Source organism: Hylobates moloch, unplaced genomic scaffold, assembly GCF_009828535.3.
Source record: "Hylobates moloch isolate HMO894 unplaced genomic scaffold, HMol_V3 SCAFFOLD_18, whole genome shotgun sequence".
Lineage (NCBI taxonomy): Eukaryota > Metazoa > Chordata > Mammalia > Primates > Hylobatidae > Hylobates > Hylobates moloch.
The window spans coordinates 36,654,082-36,677,298 of NW_026652293.1; the positions used below are offsets into that span (position 1 = coordinate 36,654,082).

General features: G+C 39.2%; 1 protein-coding gene across 2 annotated transcripts in view; it reads right to left on the reverse strand.

Annotated features, from left to right (window-relative positions):
* CACHD1 (cache domain containing 1) overlaps window positions 1-23,217 on the reverse strand; it is a 228,342-nt gene that overhangs the window by 26,438 nt on the left and 178,687 nt on the right. For both annotated transcript variants that reach the window (XM_032136882.2, XM_032136883.2), the window contains 8 exons: window positions 19,426-19,575; window positions 17,867-17,990; window positions 16,944-17,061; window positions 12,860-13,028; window positions 7,903-8,045; window positions 7,060-7,241; window positions 5,527-5,637; window positions 12-134 (listed from right to left, as the gene is read on the reverse strand). In XM_032136882.2, the coding sequence (XP_031992773.1) occupies window positions 12-134; window positions 5,527-5,637; window positions 7,060-7,241; window positions 7,903-8,045; window positions 12,860-13,028; window positions 16,944-17,061; window positions 17,867-17,990; window positions 19,426-19,575 (1,120 nt within the window). The remainder of the gene's footprint in view (window positions 1-11; window positions 135-5,526; window positions 5,638-7,059; window positions 7,242-7,902; window positions 8,046-12,859; window positions 13,029-16,943; window positions 17,062-17,866; window positions 17,991-19,425; window positions 19,576-23,217) is intronic.

Here is a 23,217-nt window from a genome sequence, read left to right on the forward strand (position 1 = left end):
AAAGCGCTTACCTTATTTTGTTGCCACCATCTTGGTTACAGACTGGTAATAGGTCCATCAGAACTTTGTAGAAGTATCTGAGTGTGAAGTCAATGCCCATCACAGCCACAGTGTGCCCAGAAGACAGCTGTGTACTTTATGTGAAAAAGATCAATGAGAACAATAGGCATGGCTTATTTAAAGATAAAAGCTATGTTCAGTCACAGGGACATTGTTTGGTATTAGAAATACCTTCCCACTGTTCCTCCCTACTTTTCCCACCTACAAAAACGATCAACTAAGTGACTGATTTAACACAACATGGAAATTTTACGAGACAAAAAAATTTAAGACTTAATGCAGGACTGTCCAAATAAGAGTGGCCCCAAACCTGAGCAGCTGTGAAATATGATGTTCAGAGAGTGGCTCAACTGACAAAAATATGGGCACAGAGGCATCAGGTGGGAGGCTGGATGCATGACTACTATGGCTACTTCCAACAAACCTCTAGATAAAAAAATAATAATAATAAAAAAATAAAAAAATAAAAAATCCCCCTTAGCAACACCCTTATTATTTACTTCATTGTTTAGATAAGAAAACTGAGATCTCACAAAGGTTAACTGACTGGCTAAGGTCATACAAAACTTAGGAGGAACAATGTCTAGTCCAGTTTTCTTTCTGCAACATTAAGGTTGACTCTACTCAGAGCACAGCTCATGTTCTAGAACAAGACTCTCCTGGTCCATAGGCCAGTGCTTTCTCCATTCCACCCTGCTACTCCCAACAGCCAAGGAAGAGAAAATTGGGCAGTAAAACACGGTGCTAACTTGTTTGGCTCTGAAATCAACAGATCTGAAGTCAAATCTTGGCCCTGTTGCTTTCTATATATGTGGCTTATGGAATGCTGTTTCGTCTTTCTAAGCTTCAGTTTTCTCGTCTGAAAATGGATTCAATAATAGTACCTACTTTATAAGGCTGTTATTTGGATTAAATGAGATGGTGTATTTACAGTGAACACCTAAAAAAATAGAAGCTAAGCTAAAGAAAACTAAACAGTGAAGTTGAGCCCTCAGGCATGAGTTGACAATAAACTTATTACTCTTTCACAGAAAACGCACTTCAAGAAATTGCCAGGTGTGTCAGAAGTGTGGACTTCTCACTTGGAACCTTGGCTCTTTTTAATCTATGCTCATGGGTAACTGGGAGGGCATGTGCTACTTGACCAATGAACTCCCCATACTCTTGTGGCTGAGAATTTGCAGTTTGCCTAACATAGAACTTTCTAAGAGCCTATTATTTAGCATCACCCACCTGCCTAATTTCTTTAATCACAAAAACCTTAATTATTTCTCATAGCAATCTTACAAGGCATTATAATTTCCAGAAAACTAAAGCTTGGGGAAATTACTTATTTGGCCAAGGTCACATAGTGAATAACTAGTAGAAGCAGAAATGTATTTATCATTTTTGTAAGAGATGGGGTCTTGCTATGTTGCCCAGGCTAGATTCAAGCTCCTGGGGGCTCAAGTGATCCTCCTGCCCCAGTCTCAAGTAGCTGGGACTATAGACACACAACAACGGGCTGGTGGAAGCAGGGCTTTAAACTTAGTGTCTTCAACTCCAAAGCATATACCATGAAGTTATATTGCCTTCTTAGATCTGCAGAGCATTCAAGAGTTTCCAAGCAACTTTACGCTATTTAACTATCTGTGAAAAAGCCATAAAGGAATCATAGTTCCCATTTTATAAATATAAGATTAGGCTTAGAATGGCAAAAACACATAAGATAGATCAGACCAGTACCCACACCTGGCTCTTTCTACAACCCTACAGCTACCTCGGTGAAAAACAGCACTTAGGTGTTTTGGTATAAGGTAATTTTATTTCTAAACTTCTCTTCTATAACTGCCATCTGCTTCAAAATGATAAACATGCTAAAGCAACAGCATGTATATTGCCTATGTAAGTCTAGGATTCATACTTTCACCTGCATTTCAGATGGGTACACTGTTACCACAGCAACTCATAAAGAATGATATTGGAAAAAAAAATCACGCCAAACCTGTATTTCTAAGTACAACAGACCAGGCTGTTTGCAATACTTCCGTGAGATTTTCACAGCCAAAGACACATCTAACCAGTCCTTTACTCAATGACCATACTTCATCTCTAGCAGCACCACCCTTCTCCAAAGAATGCAAACCCAGATTCTCAGGGCACTAAACATGTGTATGAAAGAATCACAAGAAAGCTTACTATGAGTAACTGATAAGGGAGTGTTGAATTAGAAAACGCCTCTAATTCTCAGCCAAACCACTGAAAACTGAGTTCATGGGACTGCTTCATGACAAGCTGAATATTAGCTTAAGCTTTCTCTTCTGACCTGCTAAAATGTCAGAAGTTTAAAACAAAAATAGCATGATAAAAATAACTGCCATTTATTTGGGACTCAACCTTTTAAGTACAGTACTAAGCACTTGACATGCATGCATCATCTCTAATTCTCATCCTATCAGTTCAATGCAGGTATTACAGCCTCTGTTTTACATATGAGGTCAGCGAGGTCACAAAACATTATTATAAAAGTGCTTAACATTTACTGAGCCCTTACCAGATACCAGGCACTATTCTAGGAGACCGACATATATTATTTGATTTAATCTTTAAAAATAATCATTTGAGATAGGCTCTAATATCTCACTTTCCTAAGTGGGGAAACAAAGGTGAAAAGGAGTTTGTTTATAGTCATGCAAACAGTAAACGGCAAATCTACTTTTTGGGAGTAGAACCATATGTTAGGAGGGATGAAGTTCTCAAGCTGGCACCCAAGGCCAAAATCATCAGTAATCATTTGAAAAAAATACCTTTGCAAAGCCTATCTATCCATGCATCCATCAAAGTCATAGTTACTCTGCTTGAGCACCATAAGAGGTAGTTGACTTGCATTTTAAACTCTGTTGATTGAAAAATACACAGCTCTAAATAGTAAAATCACACTCTGCTAAGCAAAATATTCAAATGACCAGGTGCGTGGGATTTCATATTGCACAGGGCAAGAGCACCTATTCTGGGGAATATACACTCATTGAGTGACTCAGGAGGCAGAACCCATGACTTCAACTACCATTTCTTGCTCTTATTATATTCTAGTTAAACTTGTGTAGGTTCAACCCATGATGTAAAAGTAACCAAATGAGGGATTTGAATATGGAGTTTTCTGGTTTTTTTTTGAGACAGAGTCTCCAGGCTGGAGTGCAGTGGCACATTCTTGGCTCACTGCAACCTCCGCCTCCCGGGTTCAAGTGAGTCTTGTGCCTCAGCCTCCAGAGTAGTTGGGATTATAGGCACGTGCCACTGGATTTGGCTGAACCTGGGTTTTTCTTTTTTTTCCTTTTTTTTTTTTTTTTTGAGATGGAGTCTCACTCTGTCGCCCAGGTTGGAGTGCAGTGGTACGATCTTGGCTCACTGCAACCTTCACGTCCCGGGTTCAAGCGATTCTCCTGCCTCAGCCTCCTGGGATTACAGGCATGTGCCTCCATGCCCAACTAATTTTTGTATTTTTAGTAGAGATGGGGTTTCACCATGTTGGTCAGTCTGGTCTTGAACTCCTGACCTCATGATCCGCCTGCCTCGGCCTCCCAATGTGCTGGGATTACAGGCATGAGCCACCGTGCCCGGCCTGAACCTGGGTTTTTCTAACTTGAAAGTCCATCATATTTCCATTGTGATTCACTTGGACCAACACAATAAATATTTGTAAACAAACCAAATCAAAATTCTTCCACCCATTTGAATCCCAACAAAAACAGGTAAACATACATACACAAGCATAAACATCTGCCCCTACCCTTGCCCTCTTGAACAAAAAGAATATGTCTAGACAGAAAAGCAAATGGCTCTTGATAATAAGCTGCCAGGTGAGGGGAGTCAGTTGGGTCACCTGATGACTAAGGCACACCTGGGTTTTGATTGCCTGCACTATAACAACATCTTTAAGAGCCCAGTTCTGGCCCATTTCATTGTAATCAAAGACCAAGGTGACTGGGTCCCCTCAAAAGAAACAGCCTTTGTTTACTTTTTCTCAACCCATTAGAATATATGGGAGGGATGACAAGTCACTCTATTTAGACATCAGTAGGCGTGTGCTTCACATATGGTCTGTTAATGAAAACACTGAGGGATGTGTTCTAAGTAAGTGTTTACTGGTTTGCATATGAAATCTTATATGATGGGAGAAGCTGACAGAGTCAGACAGATACCATACCCTACAAAGGAGTCAACATTTGGCTGGCTGCAGGGCACCATTTTCCACAGAGACACAGGCCATGATATTGAAATTCCACACCTATGGCCTCCCAATTCTTGCTCCCAGTGAACTTCCGTTAGAGGAATTTTACTGAATGTCAATCACTTGACACATAATGAGCACCAGTGAAAAGCATAAACTTAAGCAAGAAAATCTGCCTCCTATAAATGTTAAGGCATCATTACAGATACCAGTCAAAATACGGTCTTTCTTGGTTGCTAGGAAAAAATAGCTATTTGTATAAGGAAGGGATTAAAACAATGTGTGTGAGTTGCCTCCCCACCAAACATTTCCCTGACATCTGTAGCTTAAATACTGAAACCTTAAAAGCAGGAAGCATAAAGCACTCTAAATATATTTACACTGATATTGATATAGCATTCTGGGAAAATCAATTTTCAAAAAGCCTTTTAATTTTTCAAGAGATAGTTTCAAGGACAATTTTTTTTTTTTTAAAGAAGAAAACCAAACAAACAACTTATTTAATTCTAAAGAGTTAGACTCAAATACAAGAGGCAATAAGTTTGAGGTCTTGGTACTTTTTCTTTCTTGCTCTCTTTTTTTTTTTTTGAGATAGGATCTCACGCTGTCACCCAGGCTAGAGTGCAGCCTCGAACTTCCGGGGTGCAAGCCTTCTGCCTCAGCCTCCTGAGTTACTAGGAATACAAGTGCGCACCATCATGCCTGATTAATTATTTTATTTTTGTAGAGCCAGGGTCTCGCTATGTTGCTCAGGCTGGTCTGGAACTCCTGATCTCAAGTGATCCGCCCACCTCAGCCTCTCAAGGTGCTGGGATTACAAGTGTGAGCCAAGGAACCCAGCCTGTTTTTCTTCATTAACAATCCTCCTTTTCTTGGGAAACACTCTCTGGCAATCATAACTGTCAGGTTCCTATTGATATTTCTTTCATCAGTTTAAAGTGGATATTTCTTCAAACTGCTCTTTAGACTCCAGCATCTTTTCTTCTTCATAAACATCATCATGGCCACCAAGAACAGGGCTAACAGCCTTTCACTGACTCAGTTTACATGACAACCATGTGAGGCAGGTATCATTCCCATTTTATAGATGGCAGGAGAAGGCTACGGAATTGAAGGTGACAGAAAGAGAAGATGTTCAAATCCCAGCTGGCCTCACTTTAAAGGTCATGCTTCTGCCTCTAAGCCTTGCTGCCAGTACTCTTCCAAATGTCCTTGATATATTTAAGAAATGACTACAAAGTTAGTTAAGATATTACCTGGATGAATGAATTGTGTGACTGATTGTCACAACATAACCAGCTCCTCCAACATCTAAGTAAGGACCAGTCAAAGAAATCAACCCTGGATTAGCTACTGCATGGAGATACCTAACGGAGAGCAAAGAAAGTCATGTTAGTTAGTTAGTTATTTATTTATTTATTTATTTATTTATTTATTTATTTATTTATTTATTTTTGAGACGGAGTCTTGCTCTGTAGCCCAGGCTGGAGTGCAGTGGTGCGATCTCAGCTCACTGCAAGCTCTGCCTCCTGGGTTCATGCCATTCTCCTGCCTCAGCCTCTCCAAGTAGCTGGGACTACAGGCGCCCGCCACCATGCCTAGCTAATTTTTTGTATTTTTAGTAGAGACGGGGTTTCACCATGGTCTCGATCTCCTGACCTTGTGATCTGCCCACCTCGGCCTCCCAAAGTGCTGAGATTACAAGCGTGAGCCACCGTGCCCGGCCAAGTCATGTTATTTTAAAGTATGCACCTCTACTCTGCAAATTTCAAAGAAAAGTGAGCTTATAAGTCTAAAAATATTTATGATGAATTTTGTTTGTGTTACACTGAAATGCAAAAGGATTCTCATCTTTTGTATCTGACTGTAGCATCAACACAAGCAGTAAAGAGAATCTGAAATTCCTTCTTACTTTAAAAAGAGACACTGAACTCAGTATATATCTGGGCATTTACTAAGATATGTAGTATAGTCGTTGTTTTTTGTTTTTTTGTTTTTTGTTTTTTTTGACAGGGTCTCATTCTGTCACCCAGGCTGGAGTGCGATGGCATGATCTTGGCTCACTGAAGCTTCAAACTCCTAGGCGTAAGCAATCCTCCCACCTCAGCCTCCTGAGTAGCTGGGACTACAGGTGTGTACCACCACACCCAACTAATTTTTGTATTTTTTCTTTTGTAGAGATGGGGTTTCGCTATGTTACCCAGGCTGGTCTTGAACTCCTAGGCTCAAGCAATCCACCTGCCTTGGCCTCCCAAAGTGCTAGGGTTACAGGTAGAGATGTTTTAGAGGCTAGGTAGATTTTCTGTTCTTATGTCCAGTTGACTCCCCTGCTATGCTATAGCACATTGTTAGCTTTTGCTTTTGAAAATTAAAGTAAAAATAAAGCCTAGAAGTAAAAGAATGTTTTTGAATTTGTGTGTTCATTTTTCACAGGTCATACATAAGCTGTAACTTGATTCCATAATCATGTGTAGTAAAATGAAGTCTATCCACTAGGAACACATTTTGCATAAGGTAGGAATCAAACAAACCACTAGGAATTAAAATGGCCAAGCATAAAGAATTTCAGGCTCAAAATTTCAATGAAGAGATAAAAACATTTTAGATAGAAAAAACCCCACAAAGCTGTTGTTAATGCTGCATTGAAAAAACTATTCAGAAACATTTTTCACCACCACGAAAGTATCTTCTTTAGTTTAATGGCCTGAAGTTGCTTTATTGTATGTACTTACCATGTCTCTCCAGGATTTGGGGGAGAATCTTTGATAATGGAAGCCCCTAAAACTCACCATTGTCTCCTAGTGGGATCAAATGCTTTGTCCATGAGGGAACCAGGATAAATTCTGAGGACGCCATTGGGCGTTGCTATGTAACGGCGGACAATGTAAGTGTTCAGGCTACTCATTTCCATTTGTGTCATCCATTCATCTGTGACGTGGCTGGTAGCCATTACTTCATTTCTGACAGAGAACTGGGAAACAAAGGAAGACATAGCAGGGATCCTTTAAAACTCACATGAAAAGAGAGTGGGCTGCTGGCAGGGCTTCCCAAAGCTCTGTTGCAGAGAAGCCAAGCCCAATTACTTTTTAAAAAATCTTTCCACAGCAGACGGATGCAGCCAAACTTGGTGAAACAAAAGCTTGCAGAAATACAGTCAGCGGATGCGTGATCACTCAATTGTTCACTCTACCTAGGCTTTCTGAGTTTAAGAAGAAAAACGCTATAGCGAGTCATTAATATACACATATATATACACTAACCCTAAAGCTTTGTTCCTTAAACTTTATACTTATATTTATCTCGAGAGACAGCAGGGGCACTTTACTTCTTCTTCTGGGTAAGACAGGGCTGGGAAAGTTTCACTAGTCTCTAAATCACATCCCCCTAACATCACTGGAAACCCCCAGTGCTTCTAAGGCCTGTAACAGATTCTCCATGTGGCCCACGGGGCTTCTTCATCCATCAGAAGAGTCACTGCTGACCAGCCTCCCCTGGGCCACACACTCTGCAGCTCTCCAGCTGAGAGGCACAGATGCAGAGCTGGGCTTCCTACTTCAAAGGTTCACTGCCAGCACCCCCTGCTGGGCCTGTGGAGGGGGACACCAGAATTGGAGCTCTGCGCCAGCACTTACTTTGAGGCCCGGGTTAGCAATGAGGCGGGTGTTGTCGCTGAGATAGGCGGTGTAGTGCTCTACCATGCGCTTTGTCTCCGGCTGGCTGAGGTGCTCATAGGGGGAGGAAAAGCTGCCAGCAGACAGCATGACGGTGGGACTTTCTGAAAGAGAAGCAAACAAAGCAGGCTTGAGAATGCGGAGACTCTGTCTCATCCCAAACAAAAGCATCACTCGGGCTCTGCCAATCCGTCAGCTATGGTGGCTTAGTATCTTTTTTTTCTTTTTCTTTTTTTTTTCAGATGGAATCTCGCTCTGTGGCCCAGGCTGGAGTGCAGTGGCATGACCTCAGCTCACTGCAAGCTCCGCCTCCTGGGTTCCTGCCATTCTCCTGCCTCAGCTTCCCAAGTAGCTGGGACTACAGGCACCTGCCACCACGCCCGGATAATTTTTGTATTTTTAGTACAGAGGGGGTTTCACCGTATTAGCCAGGATGGTCTTGATCTCCTGACCTTGTGATCTGCCTGCCTCATCCTCCCAAAGTGCTGGGATTACAGGCATGAGCCACTGCACCCGGCGGTGGCTTAATATCTAACAGGCTACATTCTCTCCCTTCAGGGAGCTTACAGTCCTAAGAATGAACCAGTAAAGACATGCGCCAATAAACACAAGTGCTGGGAGTAGAAATTCTTCAAACGATCTGAGATCTACATATAATATCTTATAAGGAATGAGAGGACAGCTTATGACACACATGAAACCAGTCTGGATTAAAGCCATTTTCTGGCTGTGTGATGTTAGGCAGGTTATAATACATGTAGCATTTCTCTCATTTGCATAGCAGCAATCTCTTAGAAATATGGTGAGAATTCAATGAGTTAATATTTGTAAAGCAAATGAGTATTAACTATTATTCATATTAGTAGTACTATTTAAGAAAGAAAGATGGAACAGTGAAATCAATGCAAAAATCAAATAAAAATTATTCACTCAGATGGTGGCAGCAAAATTTGACACAAACAAAAGCTTCTAGAAATATAGTAGTTAATGTATACATGTTTCATTATTGGTCTGATCTAACAGGAAAATCCCAGTTCTCTATTTAAGATAAAAATCCTCACAATGAACCACAGTGCAAAACAAAAACACTAAATCTTTGAGATTTTCTACCATTCAGCCTTATAGTATTTTTAAAAGCTTTAGAAAGCATGATCATGTGTCCTATCTCATTTAAACACATAGGGCATCTTCTACTCCTTTTGTTAGTTCTCACTCATCATGTCTTGTCTCCTGGTAGCCTGGTGATCTCTGATTGTACTGGACATTGTACTTAAAAACTAATCTGTAGAAATAGCTTGAGGCCTAAGAAGATGGGGGATCATTCTCCAGAGAGGATTGTTGTTTCATCCTGTCTGGTGCCACACTGCAAGATGTAGCAGGTGGGGTGTTGGAAACAGTTCCCAATCAGGAGCCAGGATACGGACCGAAGCACTGCATGACTTCAACTAATCCTATTTCAAAGGCTAATGCTTGAAGTTCCCCAAACCACTCAGATGATAGGAACCCCAAGTCAAGGCCTGATTTAACTTCAGGCCTTCCCCTAAAGATGTAGTCTTTTAGAATCTCTGCTAAAAGCATGTACGTATGTGGGGCTGGGAGTAAAAAATTTATTAGAGTCTCCACCTTTTGTGGACCCTGGATTTGATTTTTGCTTCTCTTCCTTGCCTGAAGTAGCTACTTAAAGCACTGTTTAATTTCACAGCTGTTTCTTCTGGATTGGTAAACATGTGCATTGCAAAAGTGGCTTTGAGTGTTGGCTCTCTTCTCTGGGTTCTTATTTTCTCTGAGATTTTTGCCCAGTAATTCCTCTCTCTCATGTTAGCTCTGATGCTTTCCAAGATTTTAATCCAGGATTATGTTTCAATCCAGGAATTTTATTAAATAGTTGTCCTCAGTAAGTTGGGTTAGAATTACCTAGTCTGCCATTCCCAGAAAACATTAAATAATGTTATGTCTCATTTAATTCTGATGATATCTTCATTGGCTACCCAGGGAGATTATTATTATATTAATTAACCAAAGCAAAGACAACCAGAAGCTGGAAAAGGTTAGGGTGCCTAGCAGCATGCTGTGGCTTCATGTATACATTATTTTGCAGGCCCTCCATGCAAGGACATGCCAAAAAGAGAGAGGGTAGTTCCTGAACTCAAAGAAGTTAGGATCTGATTGGAGTGACAAGGAATAAGGAAAATAGAGAAAAACAACAATGTGAGAATAACACAGTAATATAAAAAGTGTCAAAGGCACACACCCACTTCAGAGACAGAAGAGTCGCCACAGGGCTAGAGTAAAGAGAAGAAGAGGTGGCTTGGGGAGTGGGTCTCTTTTGTAGTGACGGAGACTGGCATTTTAGAAAAGGCTAGTGCAGTAAGATGGGGTGAGCACAAAGAGACAGAAAGAATCAAGATACAGGACCCAAAGCTTTGTGTCTAGGAGGTAGACATGCTTATTTATACACACATATACATATTTAATTGCCTTAGATGATGTACTCTTAAAAAATTTTTCTTTGTCTCTTTGTGTACCAAGAAAGATGATGTCCTTCTATTATCTCTCTTGAACACAGGTGACATATATTTAAGACCTGGCCTCTAAACCCCCACATCAACGAAATCAAATGGAAACCACTTCTTTGCCATTGCCTCCCATATTTCCTATTCCCTTTTTATTGTATTTTAATTACCTTGGTTCATTTTCATTGCCAACTGATCCTAACTAAGATGCCCTTGATTACCTCTCCACCTTGTCCTGGGGCCTTACCATCCAGGTGAGGAAGGGTGCCAAGACCTCCCAGTGAAAGTCAGACACTGGCCTATGGTCTGCTTGTTAATCGTATATGAAATAATTAAGTTCATACATTATCTGAATAATCTCTATGAGGCATGAGGCAGTGCTTGCTGTCCAACTGAAATACAATGCGATCCACAGATGTAATTTAAAATTTTCCAGTAGACATATTAAGAAAAGCAAAAAGTGGCTGGGCACAGTGGCACCTGTAATCCCAGCACTTCGGGAGGCCAAGGCGGGAGGATCACCTGAGGTCAGGAGTCAAGACCAGCCTGGCCAACATGGTGAAACCCCATCTTTGCTAAAAATACAAAAATTAGCCGGGCGTGGTGGCGCGCATTTGTAATCCCAGCTAATCAGGCGGCTGAGGCAGGAGAATCACCTGAACCCAGGAGACGGAGGTGGCAATGAGCCAAGATCGTGCCACTGTACTCCATCCTGGGTGACAAGAGCAAAACTCCCTGTCAAAGTAAAAATAATAAAAAAAAAGCAAAGCAAAAAGTAGTATTAATTTTTATAATATGCTTATGGAATCCAGTATATCCACAATAGCATTATAATTTTAACATGTTATCAATATTAAAATTAAGTATGAACTTCACACTTACCATACACCTCAATTTGGATGAGCCATATTTAAAGTGCCCAATAGCTACACGTGGCTAGTGGCTGCCATATTAGAAACTGTAGCTATGAGAGATTATGCAAAGGAAATAAAAAATCTAGGCTTGAGCTTCTTTTTCTTCAAGAAAACTATTGTACTTTATTGTCTCAAATTTCAAAACGGTGGCCTAATTTTCACCAGCAGTAGCTTGCTCACACAGAACTTAAAAGAGGCTTGTACACATCAGTGTTTCAGTAAAGCATTTCTTAAAAATATGAAATTTTTAAACATACTTTTTTGTATAAAAACAAACAAAACCCCAAAGACCAAATCAAAACAAAGAAATATAAAATCCTGCCTTCTTGGATCAACATCACTGGCTCTATCCAAATTGTCAACACTGCTGGGAGGTACCCAGAAGAGACCACTTAGTCCAGCCTGCTCTTCTGATCTCATGTCCAGGCAGAACTCTCGAGGATGGAATTTAAGGGAGGAACATAAACACCAGTGCTATCATTTGGAATCTAGAGACTGCAGACTTCTAGCCTTGATTTTATTCCTATCTGTTCCCCTTCCCCTTCTTCTCAGTTGGCCGGTTGTGTGATGATTCTTAGTTATTAACTGCTTTGAACCCTAAGTCTTTTCAACAGTGAAAAAGAGAATACCTGTTTTACTGTACTGTCAGTATACTGTGGTTTGGTGACAACATAGACCACGAATGCCTAGTATGTGTCTGGCACATGGCAGAGCAGAGGTGCATGGGTCAAATCTCAGCTTTGCTATATTTTATGTTATCTGGGGGAAAATTATCTTTGGTAAACCCAAATCAATCACGTCAACTCAGGTGAAAAATAAAAAACATCTGGTACATAATAAATGTAAATTCCTTTTTGCTTCCTTTGAATTATCTTCGTATTCCTAAGCCCTTTTGAAGATAGGAATCTGTGGTAGATTACTGCTGATATGCTACATAGATTCCTTTGGAGGCCTTCTATTGTTATTCTACCCCACCCCTCCTCAATATCCCCATACTTATATGTTTACCTTTAATGGGCTGTATCTGTGCCTCCCTCTATGGACTTTGGGCTACTGAAAACTCTGTACCTAGCACTAGAAGTTGAAAGTGACTAAGAAATGTGAAAGCTGAGCTCTCTTTAGAGTCTGGGCAAACTCTATTGGTGTAATTTACACTCTAGAGCCCCCCTAGAAGACCAGGCTGAAGTTAAAACTTCACTCAACATCAAACTTGTCTTTTTTGCCTTCCTTGTCCTGTTTTCCTCACTTCTTCACTGGTTTCTCAAAGCCCAGCCTGTATAAACCACGAGCAGACAAAACCTTGTCTCAGAGTCTGCTAGATGATCTAATTTGAGGCCAGGCTTCAAATCGTTTTCACATTTGTATCCCCAAACCAGCTGACTCTGCAGGCATTCAGTATCTTTTTTGGAGGGGTGGGGTGGATGGTATTCAAAAGGATATTTACAGTGAGCTGCTAAGAGTAAGAACGTGAAGGAAGTGTAAGGGCTTTACCTAGGGTTGCCAGCTGTTTGAAGTGGAGGCAAGCACTGGGCTGGCCCAGGAGATCCAGCCGGTGGTACAGCAGCTTGCTGCTAGGAACAGTGTTGAGGTTCTTCAGTTGTTTCACAGGTATTTCTGGTTGTATCACCACAATACACAGAATAAAGGAAGTGTCTTGTACCTGTAAAAATCAATAAAGAATTTCTAACCTAGAAAATGAGGGTTCCATGGGGACAGGGACTTTGCATACATTATTTTCTACTGCCTCTATCTTCTATCTTCACATGGAAGGTGTTCATTAAATATATGATGAATGAATGAAGACATAAGGATAGGGTGATAGAAGGTATCTAATTTTGCATTTTCTGTTTTCTTTTCTTGTTGAGGAGACTTGAAGTATGTAACAGAAAATCATGGGGCTAACGAAAGGATAAGAAAGGAGTCCCTTTGAAACTCTGACCCTAGTCTTTTTTTGCTAATGTGGGTTAATGAGCACAAGCTAGAACAGGACATAATAATACAACACTTATTTCTATTTGGATTTGAAATGCGCTTAAAAATACATAATTGGTTTTGCAGTAAGTGTTCTGAGAATTGACTATTTTTCAAGCCAGTAGTGAATTCTCACTTTAGAAGAAAGGACTGAGGAGCAGCCAATACAGAATCCAGTTCATTCATTCTATTCCAACTAAGGCTTTCTCTTGTCCTGGTTGGAAATGACCAACATCACTACTTAAACTCATGAAAAACACAAATCCTATGGCATCCCTGCAGAGTCAGCCTGATTTGTCATTGCAGACCACGGTAGACAAGTGTGCCATAGCTTAAGTCTAACTTATTAAGCTCATATGTAGAAACAGTAGTATTTTCAGATTCACTTTATGCTTAGAAATGGATGCTTCAACAAAATTTAGTGGGGACAATGTCCACCACAGAATCAAAAGCCAATCTACCTAGTTCTAGCCACTTGAGAAAGACTTAAAAGTAAAAGAAAGCCAAATTTCTCGATTATTATCCTATTATATTAGAAGAAAGACTGAACCTATTTAAAGATGGTTTATAAATAAATGAAGAAGGTGATGACTAGCGAAATCAGAACTAAAGAACGGTCCCTTATAAAGCAGCTCATGTGACTTACTTAGTGAAATAAAAGTAAAAGATAAAGGAGAACATTTTAACTAAGCAGGTTAGAGTTAAGTGAAATTTAGGATTTGGGAGGATGGTTGCAGACTCTTAAACACAGAAGCAATTTGCATCTTCCTGGAATTGCTTTCAAGTACTGCTGGCAAAGATGTTCAATTAGATTAACAAATTTAATCCTTTTCCTCCATTCCCCAAATTATAAATTGACAAGGTGCTCTGAAGTGGCATTTACTATTTTCTCTCTTTTCAATCTCACAGTCATCCTTTAAGTCAGTTTTCCTATGTGGTGTTTTCCAAGGAACCAAAAGACAAAACCCTGCCAGAATGACGAGAATATAATTTTATAATTGGGTCTATTCTGTAAGAGAAAAATAAAGTTACCGTAAGCTTCTAAAAGTAGCACTTCATAAACAGGTCTTAGGAAAGCGGATTTCAATATAGGTCTTTCTGTCATGTTCTTAGCTGAAAAACAAAGTCTCTACATTAAAAGGAACTCTATTTCTAGAGGGCTCTCTATGGGTTGGGAGTGGGTTTTTTTCACTGATTATAACATGGGATCCATGTTTTGAAGTGAAGCAGGCCTGTGTAACATGGGAACATGTGAATACCTTCTAATAGTCAGTACTTCTATCAGAGCAAACAGCCTTCTAAAATGCTAAAAAATGCACTTGGGTTACACAGTGATGGAGTAATCTCTTAATGCTGCTAACATAATCTCTCAAGTTATATTTAAATTAATTCAGTGAAATAATCCCTCAATATCTGCTATATCTATGAGTGCTAAGCAGTTTAGCCAATTGACCTTAGGATAAGCTAACTCTATTTGGATTATATTAGAAGAAACCATTTTATTTCTTAGGACAAGATGAGTATCTACCCTCCTCCCCAACAAAGTAACTAAAGAGATCTTAAAAATATTTGCCCTTATTACTGGGTAACCAGCCTAGCCTTTTTTTTTTTTTTTTTTAAGTCTCCAATCTCATTATTTATTATCTCCTTAAGTTTTCACTTACAGTGATCAGCTCAACAATTTTAGAACTCGGAGAAAGCTAACACTGCTACCTGAAGTGGCTACACGATTACTACCTCGAATTTGCCTAAGGAGAATAACCAGAATTTACTAGCATCATTGAAAAAACCCCACTAACATCGAGGCTCTTTACTGTATCAAGAAGGTCACACAAATGCCTACATTTCCTTCTTTCCCTTTTAATGCCAGCAACCATGCAGATATTTTCCCAGGATGTAACTGAGTTGCTTTTAATCAGAATATGCTGGAGGTAAACAATCTCTAATTTCAAACACAAAAGTCTGTTTTCTAATTGAGAATTTTGGTGGCTGGCTCACCCTTTCTGATATGAAAATTAAATAATTTATCGTTAAAAATGATATAAATATAAAGGCAGATGGTGTTATCATTCTAAAGAAAAATCTGAAAACAAGTCAGCTAAGAGAATTTCAAAATAGGCTTTGACCTTCCTCAAATGTGTATTACCAAACAACAAACTACCAGTAGAATTAGGCTTGTAAACATGTTTCTCAAATAGTTTCATTTATTAATTTGTTTGCTTCATTTGCATTTTAGTAATTGCTATTGCCATAATGATACTTTAAGAACCAAACAAGAAGGTTGGAAGAGACTCCTGCCTAAAGGCATTCTGGCTACTCCCAATTCCTATCTTTCCTGATCCAACTGATACAGGCACAGACACTGTATCGAGTTGCTGTTTGTCTGCATCCACCACTAGGCTCGATGCTCTATGAAGGCAGAGAGAATGTCAATCTTCTATATCCTTCTTCGTCCACAGAAAATGTTCAATAAGTAGTTTGTAAAGGGATGATTAAATGGATCTATTTGGAGTCAACAGGTTAAACATCAGATTTGTCCATCCAAGAAAAATCTCATGTATGACTGCATTTTATGTTCAGCGATTAAAATTTGATGATAAAAGTAAAACTCTACGCCCCTTTTGGTCAGTTATAGTATTTAGGGTCCTTCAAGAGCACTGCTATGCTACACTGGGAAGGCAGAGGAGAGAAGAGAAACACAGGTAACATGAACAGTGTGTGTTAGATCTGCTTTCTCTATGATTCTTTGAAGCCTGGTTCTGAAAGAATCTGGTAAGAGAAAGCAGAAATGGGTGCCACAAGTTATGGCCAAACTATCCATCTGCTTGTGTTGAACATGAATAATCCAATTTCTAATCTAAAATTTTCTTTTCCTTTGAGAATGTCGGAGGGTACTTATGCTTTCATGTCTCCTTTTAAACTCCCAACCTCCACAATCTGAGTTGAACTGAAAAAAACCAACTGGATGCAATCTAAGTGTGCATTAATAGGGGACTGTTTAAAGACATTTGGGTCATCTACACAATGCAATACTATATAGCCATTAAAGCCATGTGTGAGCATATACACACACACACACAAATATATATATCTGCCTGTATATACACATTTTCTGGAAATTGATCTAAGTGGCTACTTATGGGGAATGGAAAGTCAAAGGAAGGAAGGAAGTAGATAGTTTTGGTGCTATCATGGCTCACTGCAGCTTCAACCTCTCAGGCTTAAGCAATCCTCCCACCTCAGCCTCCTGAGTAGCTGGGAATACAAGCATGTGTCACCACGTCTGGCTAATTTTTACATTTTTTATAGAGATGGGATTTTGTTATGTTGTCCAGGCTGGGCATCATTTACTTTCTACTTTACATCCTTTTATATGGTTTGATGAATTCATCATGAACAATTATCGGTTTTATAAACAAAAAAGGAAAAATAATTATACAACATCTGTGGAATGTCTTCTTTCCCAATCACTTTAAAAACTGATTAGTCACATTACGAGACACATTATCAGACCCAAGTGCCACCCCCTACCTGAGAATTCCAACATGAAGAAGAGCACTGTACCCTGTAGCTCTTCAAGCAAACACAACTTCCTCTCACTCACCATCTTCCAGGCATAGCTAACATTGTAGGCTTCCTTTCCAGTTTCTCTCAGCTTGTTTATGTGCCAAGACAGGGATGAGTTCACAGGGACTGCAATAATCTGGCTGCCCAGAGGGAGGCTGTGTTGGCAAACAGAATTAAATATTTCAGGCAAAAGATAAAATTAAGCACTTAATTAAAGGCAAGGAAGAAGCTGTTGAGTCAATGGCCACCTCCTGATTTTGAATACCAATGAAGCTCACCAGTTTTGAAAGAGATAATGTGAGATTTTCAATTGCGTAAAAGCATCATGTCAGCTCTGCATTAAAAACATTCCTTACTCCCCATCCTTGCTCCCCAACTCTAACTCTTTCCAGAGACTAACTTGTCTCAAATCACTCAGTCATTAATTTTCAACCAATGAGCACAAAGACCCATTCCTCTACAGGTTACCATCTGCCAAAATAATGTATCACAGTTGGAAAAAATCCAATCTGTTTTTTATTTGAAGAAAAAACAACGTATAAGATTGTGCTGTCAACTTGGAATGGACGCTACTTTGCCAGGCTATTTTTTGGCAAATGCAACAAAGCTGGTCCTCAACTTAGCCTTTTATTTTGCCAACATTTTTCAACTTGGTATCATTGGAACTTTTTTTGAAAATGAGATGAAATATATCTGATTTTACAATGAAAGTCAATGTGAACATAGAATTTGATTTACAAGACATTATCGTCAAATAACAGTTCTAAGAGACCTTATCTGTGATACAAAGTAAGCAAAATCTTGGGTGCTATTCTTATGGAAACATTACTGAGAATACTTTCGATAACATTAAAATAATTTATACACTTGTTTTATACTCTGTAGTAAATACTTGTATGTGGCTTTGATGGGTCCCATTCTCAGAGAAAAACAATCCTATGACCCTCACCTTTTCCTTACCTTAGGATATTTTGCCGAACTAATTCAAATTTTGGAATATTTTCATAATGTATGATGTCAGTATGAAGTGGGGGCTCTGACAATAAATATGGCCTGGTAAGAGATGGATGCATAAGTGTATATCCTGCAATTAAGAAAACAAAATGCATGTTAATAAGAAACATGTTGTAGGAAGTACTGAATCACTGTTTTGAAATATGGGGTACTCTGGGCTGGCTGCCCAATACTCAACTTCTCATTGTGCAACTCACCAGTCCAATAAAAACCGAACCTGTTGTATATGTGCTTACATAAAACTCTTGAAGCGTGGAAAGATGTCTTAAATTATCGAACATCTGTCTAATCAAGAGTATTTTGGAGGTATTGGTTGTTTTGTTGTTTTATAAAACATTCTAATCTACCACATAAATCTAAGATAACAATTTAATAAAAAAAAGATCCAAAGGATGACATTCTTCTTCTTTTTTTTTTTTTTTTAACTTCTTTTAACTTCAGGGGTACATGTGTAGGTTTATTATATAGGTAAGCTTGTGTCACGGGGGTTTGTTGTACAGATTATGTTGTGACCCAGGTACTAAGCATAGTACCCAATAGTTATTTTTTCTGCTCCTCTCCCTCATCCCACTTTCCACCCTTAGGTAGCCTCAGTGTCTGTTGTCCTCCTCTTTGTGTCCATGTGTTCTCATCATTTAGCTCCCCCTTATAAGTGAGAACATGCAGTATTTGGCTTTCTGTTCCTGAGTTAGTTTGCTAAGGATAATGGCCTCCAGTTCCATCTGTGTTTCTGCAAAGGACATGATCTCATTCTTTTTTTATGGCTGCATAGTATTCCATATGTACCACATTTTCTTTATCCAGTCTATCACTGAGGGGCATTTAAGGTGATTCCATGTCTTGGCTATTGTGAATAGCACTGCAATGAACATACAGGTGTCTTTATGATAGAACAACTGACATTTCTTTGGGTACGCATATATACCCAGTAATGGGATTGCTGGGTCAAATGGTAGTTCTGTTTTCACCTCTTTGAGGAATCATCACACTGCTTTCCACAATGACTGACCTAATTTACATTCCCACTAACAGTGTTCAAGTGTCCCTTTTCTCTGCAACCTCACTAGCATCTGCTATTTTTTGACTTTTTAATAATAGGCATTCTGAGAGGTGTAGGATGGCATCTCATTGTGGTTTGGATTTGCATTTCCCTAATGATCAGGGATACTGCGATTGTTTTCATAGGCTTGTTGGCTGCATTATTTCTTCTTTAGAAAAGTATCTGTTCATGTCAAAGGATGATATTCTATGTGTCATTCAATCTTCCAGTCTAATTTCCTGATGTTACAAATAACCGTTCCCTACCCCTCAAAGAACATAGAAACACATGTGTAATTTGGAGATCCACTCTGCCATCTTTACGGTGTTCTACTACAAATGAGCAATCTTAGTCACAATGCTCTTCTTTACACTATCATTTTCCCATTTTGTTTGTAGAATATCTATATCTTATTTTCTTTAGGGTTCTAAAACAGTATTCTTAGGATGAACATTTAGCAGATTACCTTTGTCATCTATGAGAAAAGTATAGGAAGCCAAAGAGTCTTGGTAATACGTCACGTCTTCAAGAATGTAAGCCAGATTCACGTCCACACCTACAATTCCCAGAAGTAGGTTTCCAAAATAACAGGGTTTACTCACAGTCATTATCAAACCTATGGGTTAAAAACAAAATAAATCTAAAGACTAGCAGAGAAGGAATTGGACAAAGACTGGAACTGTGCTCCGGTGAATCATGAAGGCTTCTATCAGCTGTCTCAATTTTGTTTGGAAGAAAAGTTTCCCATGTGGTCCAGTAATCAAGCATTGCCTTTGCAGACAGCGAAATAAATGAGTTAGAGTGGGAGGGAAAGAGCATCCTTTGGCAGCTCAGATAGCGCAGTTAATTTAAATGGAGGCAATTTCTATGTTTTCCACTACTTTTTCACCTAAAAAGATAAGACCTTCCAGATCAGTGCAAAACATCAGCAACACTAAATACATTTTTCTATTTTGTGAAGTAGGTAGATTCAGCTGAACTTGAAAGATCAATGGACAATGAATCTAAAAACTGTACTTAATAGTCGACCTGTACCCCTTTTGTATTGTACAGGTGACATTGGATATAACTTCTCTGAGCCTTGGTTCACACATCTGTTTATTTTTTAAATTTTAATATTTCGAGATGAGGTCTCACTCTGTCACCCAGGTTGGAATGCAGTGGTGCGATCATAGCTCATGGTGGCCTCAACTGCCTGGGCTCAAGTGAACCTCCCTCCTCAGTCTCTCAAGCAGCTGGGACTATGGGGATGAGCCACTGTGCCTGGCTCACACACCTGTTTAAAAGACACAGCATTAGCTGCTTTACCGATTTCTAGGAAATGTTAGATCAAAAGAGACTATGGATAAAGGAATGCTTAAATGGTATTATTACTATACCCCGTTAATGCATCCTTTAAAAAAAGGTGAAAACAAGGGGAAAAAATTTAGAAAGGTACAGCATCTGAACATACAGAACTTCAAGTAGCTGAAGGAGAAATTAAGTTTCCAAAGGAATGTATTTCCAGTCATTTGGGCCAGGAGTTCCTAAATTTTTATGTAAGGGGTCAGACAGGAAATATTTCAGGCTTTGTGGGCTACACAGTCTCTAGTGCATAATTTTTGTTGTTTTTTTTTTTTTAAATAACGTTCTCAAAATATAAAGACTGTATTTAGGTAACAGGCCATTAACAACAACAACAACAATAGGATAATTAGGGAAAGGGCAAAGCACACAGGAGGAAAATGTAGAAAGAGAGGTGGGTCAATGCATGGCCCCGAGATCGAGGCACCTGGTTTCTCTTCCTGGCTTCCCTGCTGGGTATGGTAAGTTGTGCCACGTCTTGGAATGAGACTCTCCATGCATCAGATGGGGGGAGGGGTGAGATAAAATGATCTTTACGATCCCCAACAATTTCACAATCCTATGGCTCTAAAGAAAACTCTAAACAAAAAGATGGATTGTTTATCTTTATCTTGATTTTGTTTTTTTCTGCGCTTGATGTCTATCAGCCTATCAGAAAGCCATTCTTCTAGAAACACCCAGGAAAGGGATTTAAAACTCCTGAAGGCTTCTACAGAGAATGAGCTTCTACACAGAGAATTGCATATGATGTCCCCTTGAGGTATTATCGAGTTGCTATGGTTGCATAGGCCAACTAAATGCATCACTTGATAGGAAGAAGTGGACACATCACTGAAAAAGCTTCTGAAAACTCATGCAACGGGTCTCTATTTTGGTTTCAAAAGCACTTTTTAAGCAGTTCACATTTAGAATGCTATCTGTTTTAAAATGTTTAAAAATAACAGGTATTTAAGAAGGTTTTAGAAATGCATTTTGGAGAAGGTTTTTCCCAGGTCTCCCAGGATAAATAGGTTGTAAGCGGCAGGAGCAGACTGTGAGGACCAGCATGGAGACAGAGGTCACAACCTGCCCACCACAGTCCCCTGAGCTTTAGTCTGGGATTAAAGCCATTTTCATAGATCAGGAAAGTACAACAGAAATACTCTGTGACTGAGATGCCTGCTCGCTTCAAATTTCTATTCTCCTCTGGACAGGTTGAGAACAAAGTCTTAAAAAAGAAACACAATCTTACTTTCCAATTATCAACTGGGACAGAAAACTCTTGATCCCATTATGGCAAATAAAGTATGCTAAGCTCCTGTTATACTGACAAAATCCTCAATCACTCTCTGGACTTTAACCTAAAGCACATAGATTTACTTTTTAAAAAGAAATATGTTCAGTAACTGATATTTTAATCTGTGTAGGTTTTGAATTAGAGCCACATAAACATGGGTTTCCCTAGAATCAAGCCTCATGTCATGGAGTCAGAGGATTTGTCACTCAATAATTCTAGGAACTGAAAACACAAAGACGAAAAGACAGACACACTCTAGCAGAGGAATTCAATAGATCTGCAAACCAATCACTGAAATCCACTGCACAGGATTCATAATACAGGCCCCAAGGAGCAAAATTTGGATGGTATCAGGCAACAGGTGGCCAAAGTTCTACATGTGATTTGGTTTAAAGCATTCAGGGTAGCTCTCTGGACTTAGGAGGGAGTTCCACTCTACCTGATACCACTACCAGTAATAGAATTTGGCTATATAATCTGAGTTTGTGAAAAACTGGATCTCTACATCATCCTTTGTCCCTTTCACACAGTATTAACAGGAATTACTGATTTGTCTTTCTCTTATCAGACTTACAAGCTTACTGAGGGTAGGAGGTGAACCTCACTCATCACTGCCTGGCACAATGCTTGGCTGGCACTCAGTAATGTAAGCTACATGCATAAAAGGTAATTTGCATTCAGGACTTCATATTTTCACTAAAAAGAGAAATAACCTTATCTAAAAGTGGGAGTTTCTATTCTATATACATCTGCAGTCCCTGACACTAATAGGAGTGATTAAAAAAAGCAAGGCTGGGCATGGCGGCCCACACCTACACTTTAGGAAGTTGCAGGTGGGAGGACTGCTTGAGGCCAGGAGGTCGAGGCTGCAGTGAACTATGATCACACCACTGCACTCCAGCCTGGGTGAGACATGCCCTGTCTCTTTAAAAATAAAAATTGAGATAGAATGGCAGTTGGCTTATTTCTTCCTTATAGAAAGAGGATGTCTACCTAGTTTCTAGAAAACACCTTCTCTATAGGCTTGTTACTTTTTACACGTGAGTTTTTAAAAAAATCCATATTTATAAGAGTTCCTAGCTAATAAAACATAAATATAATAACTCAAATGGCAATGGTGTCTGTCTGGCTAATAATTAGCTACTTCTTCAATTTTCTTCTCTGTCAAGGAAGGAGAAAGGGGAGGATATAGAGAAAAGGATAAGTAAGAAGATGGAGGAGGAAAAGAAAAAGATGGTGCTTTTAATGAAAATACACTGTTAGGCATTGTTCTAGATGTTTTATTATTATTGCATTTAATCTTCACAACTGCCTTGAGGGAAATGTTGCATTTTCTGTTATATTTTCCAGATTCTATTTTATAGGTCAGGAAATTGAACCCTGTGAAGGTTCAGTACTTTATTCAACATCCTGTTATGGGTAACTTAGGCATCAGGATGACGGTGATGCTGATGTTAGTAATAATAACAATGATAACAACAAAGGCAAAATACATTTAATAAATGAAATAAAAACAGTAATTATAACTGAATGGTATGCCGGTCATGTGTTATCATATATTTTATAATATCTAGGGAATCCTAGATTAACTAGATAATGACAGGTCATATATGTTATCTAGTTAATCCTAATAATCTG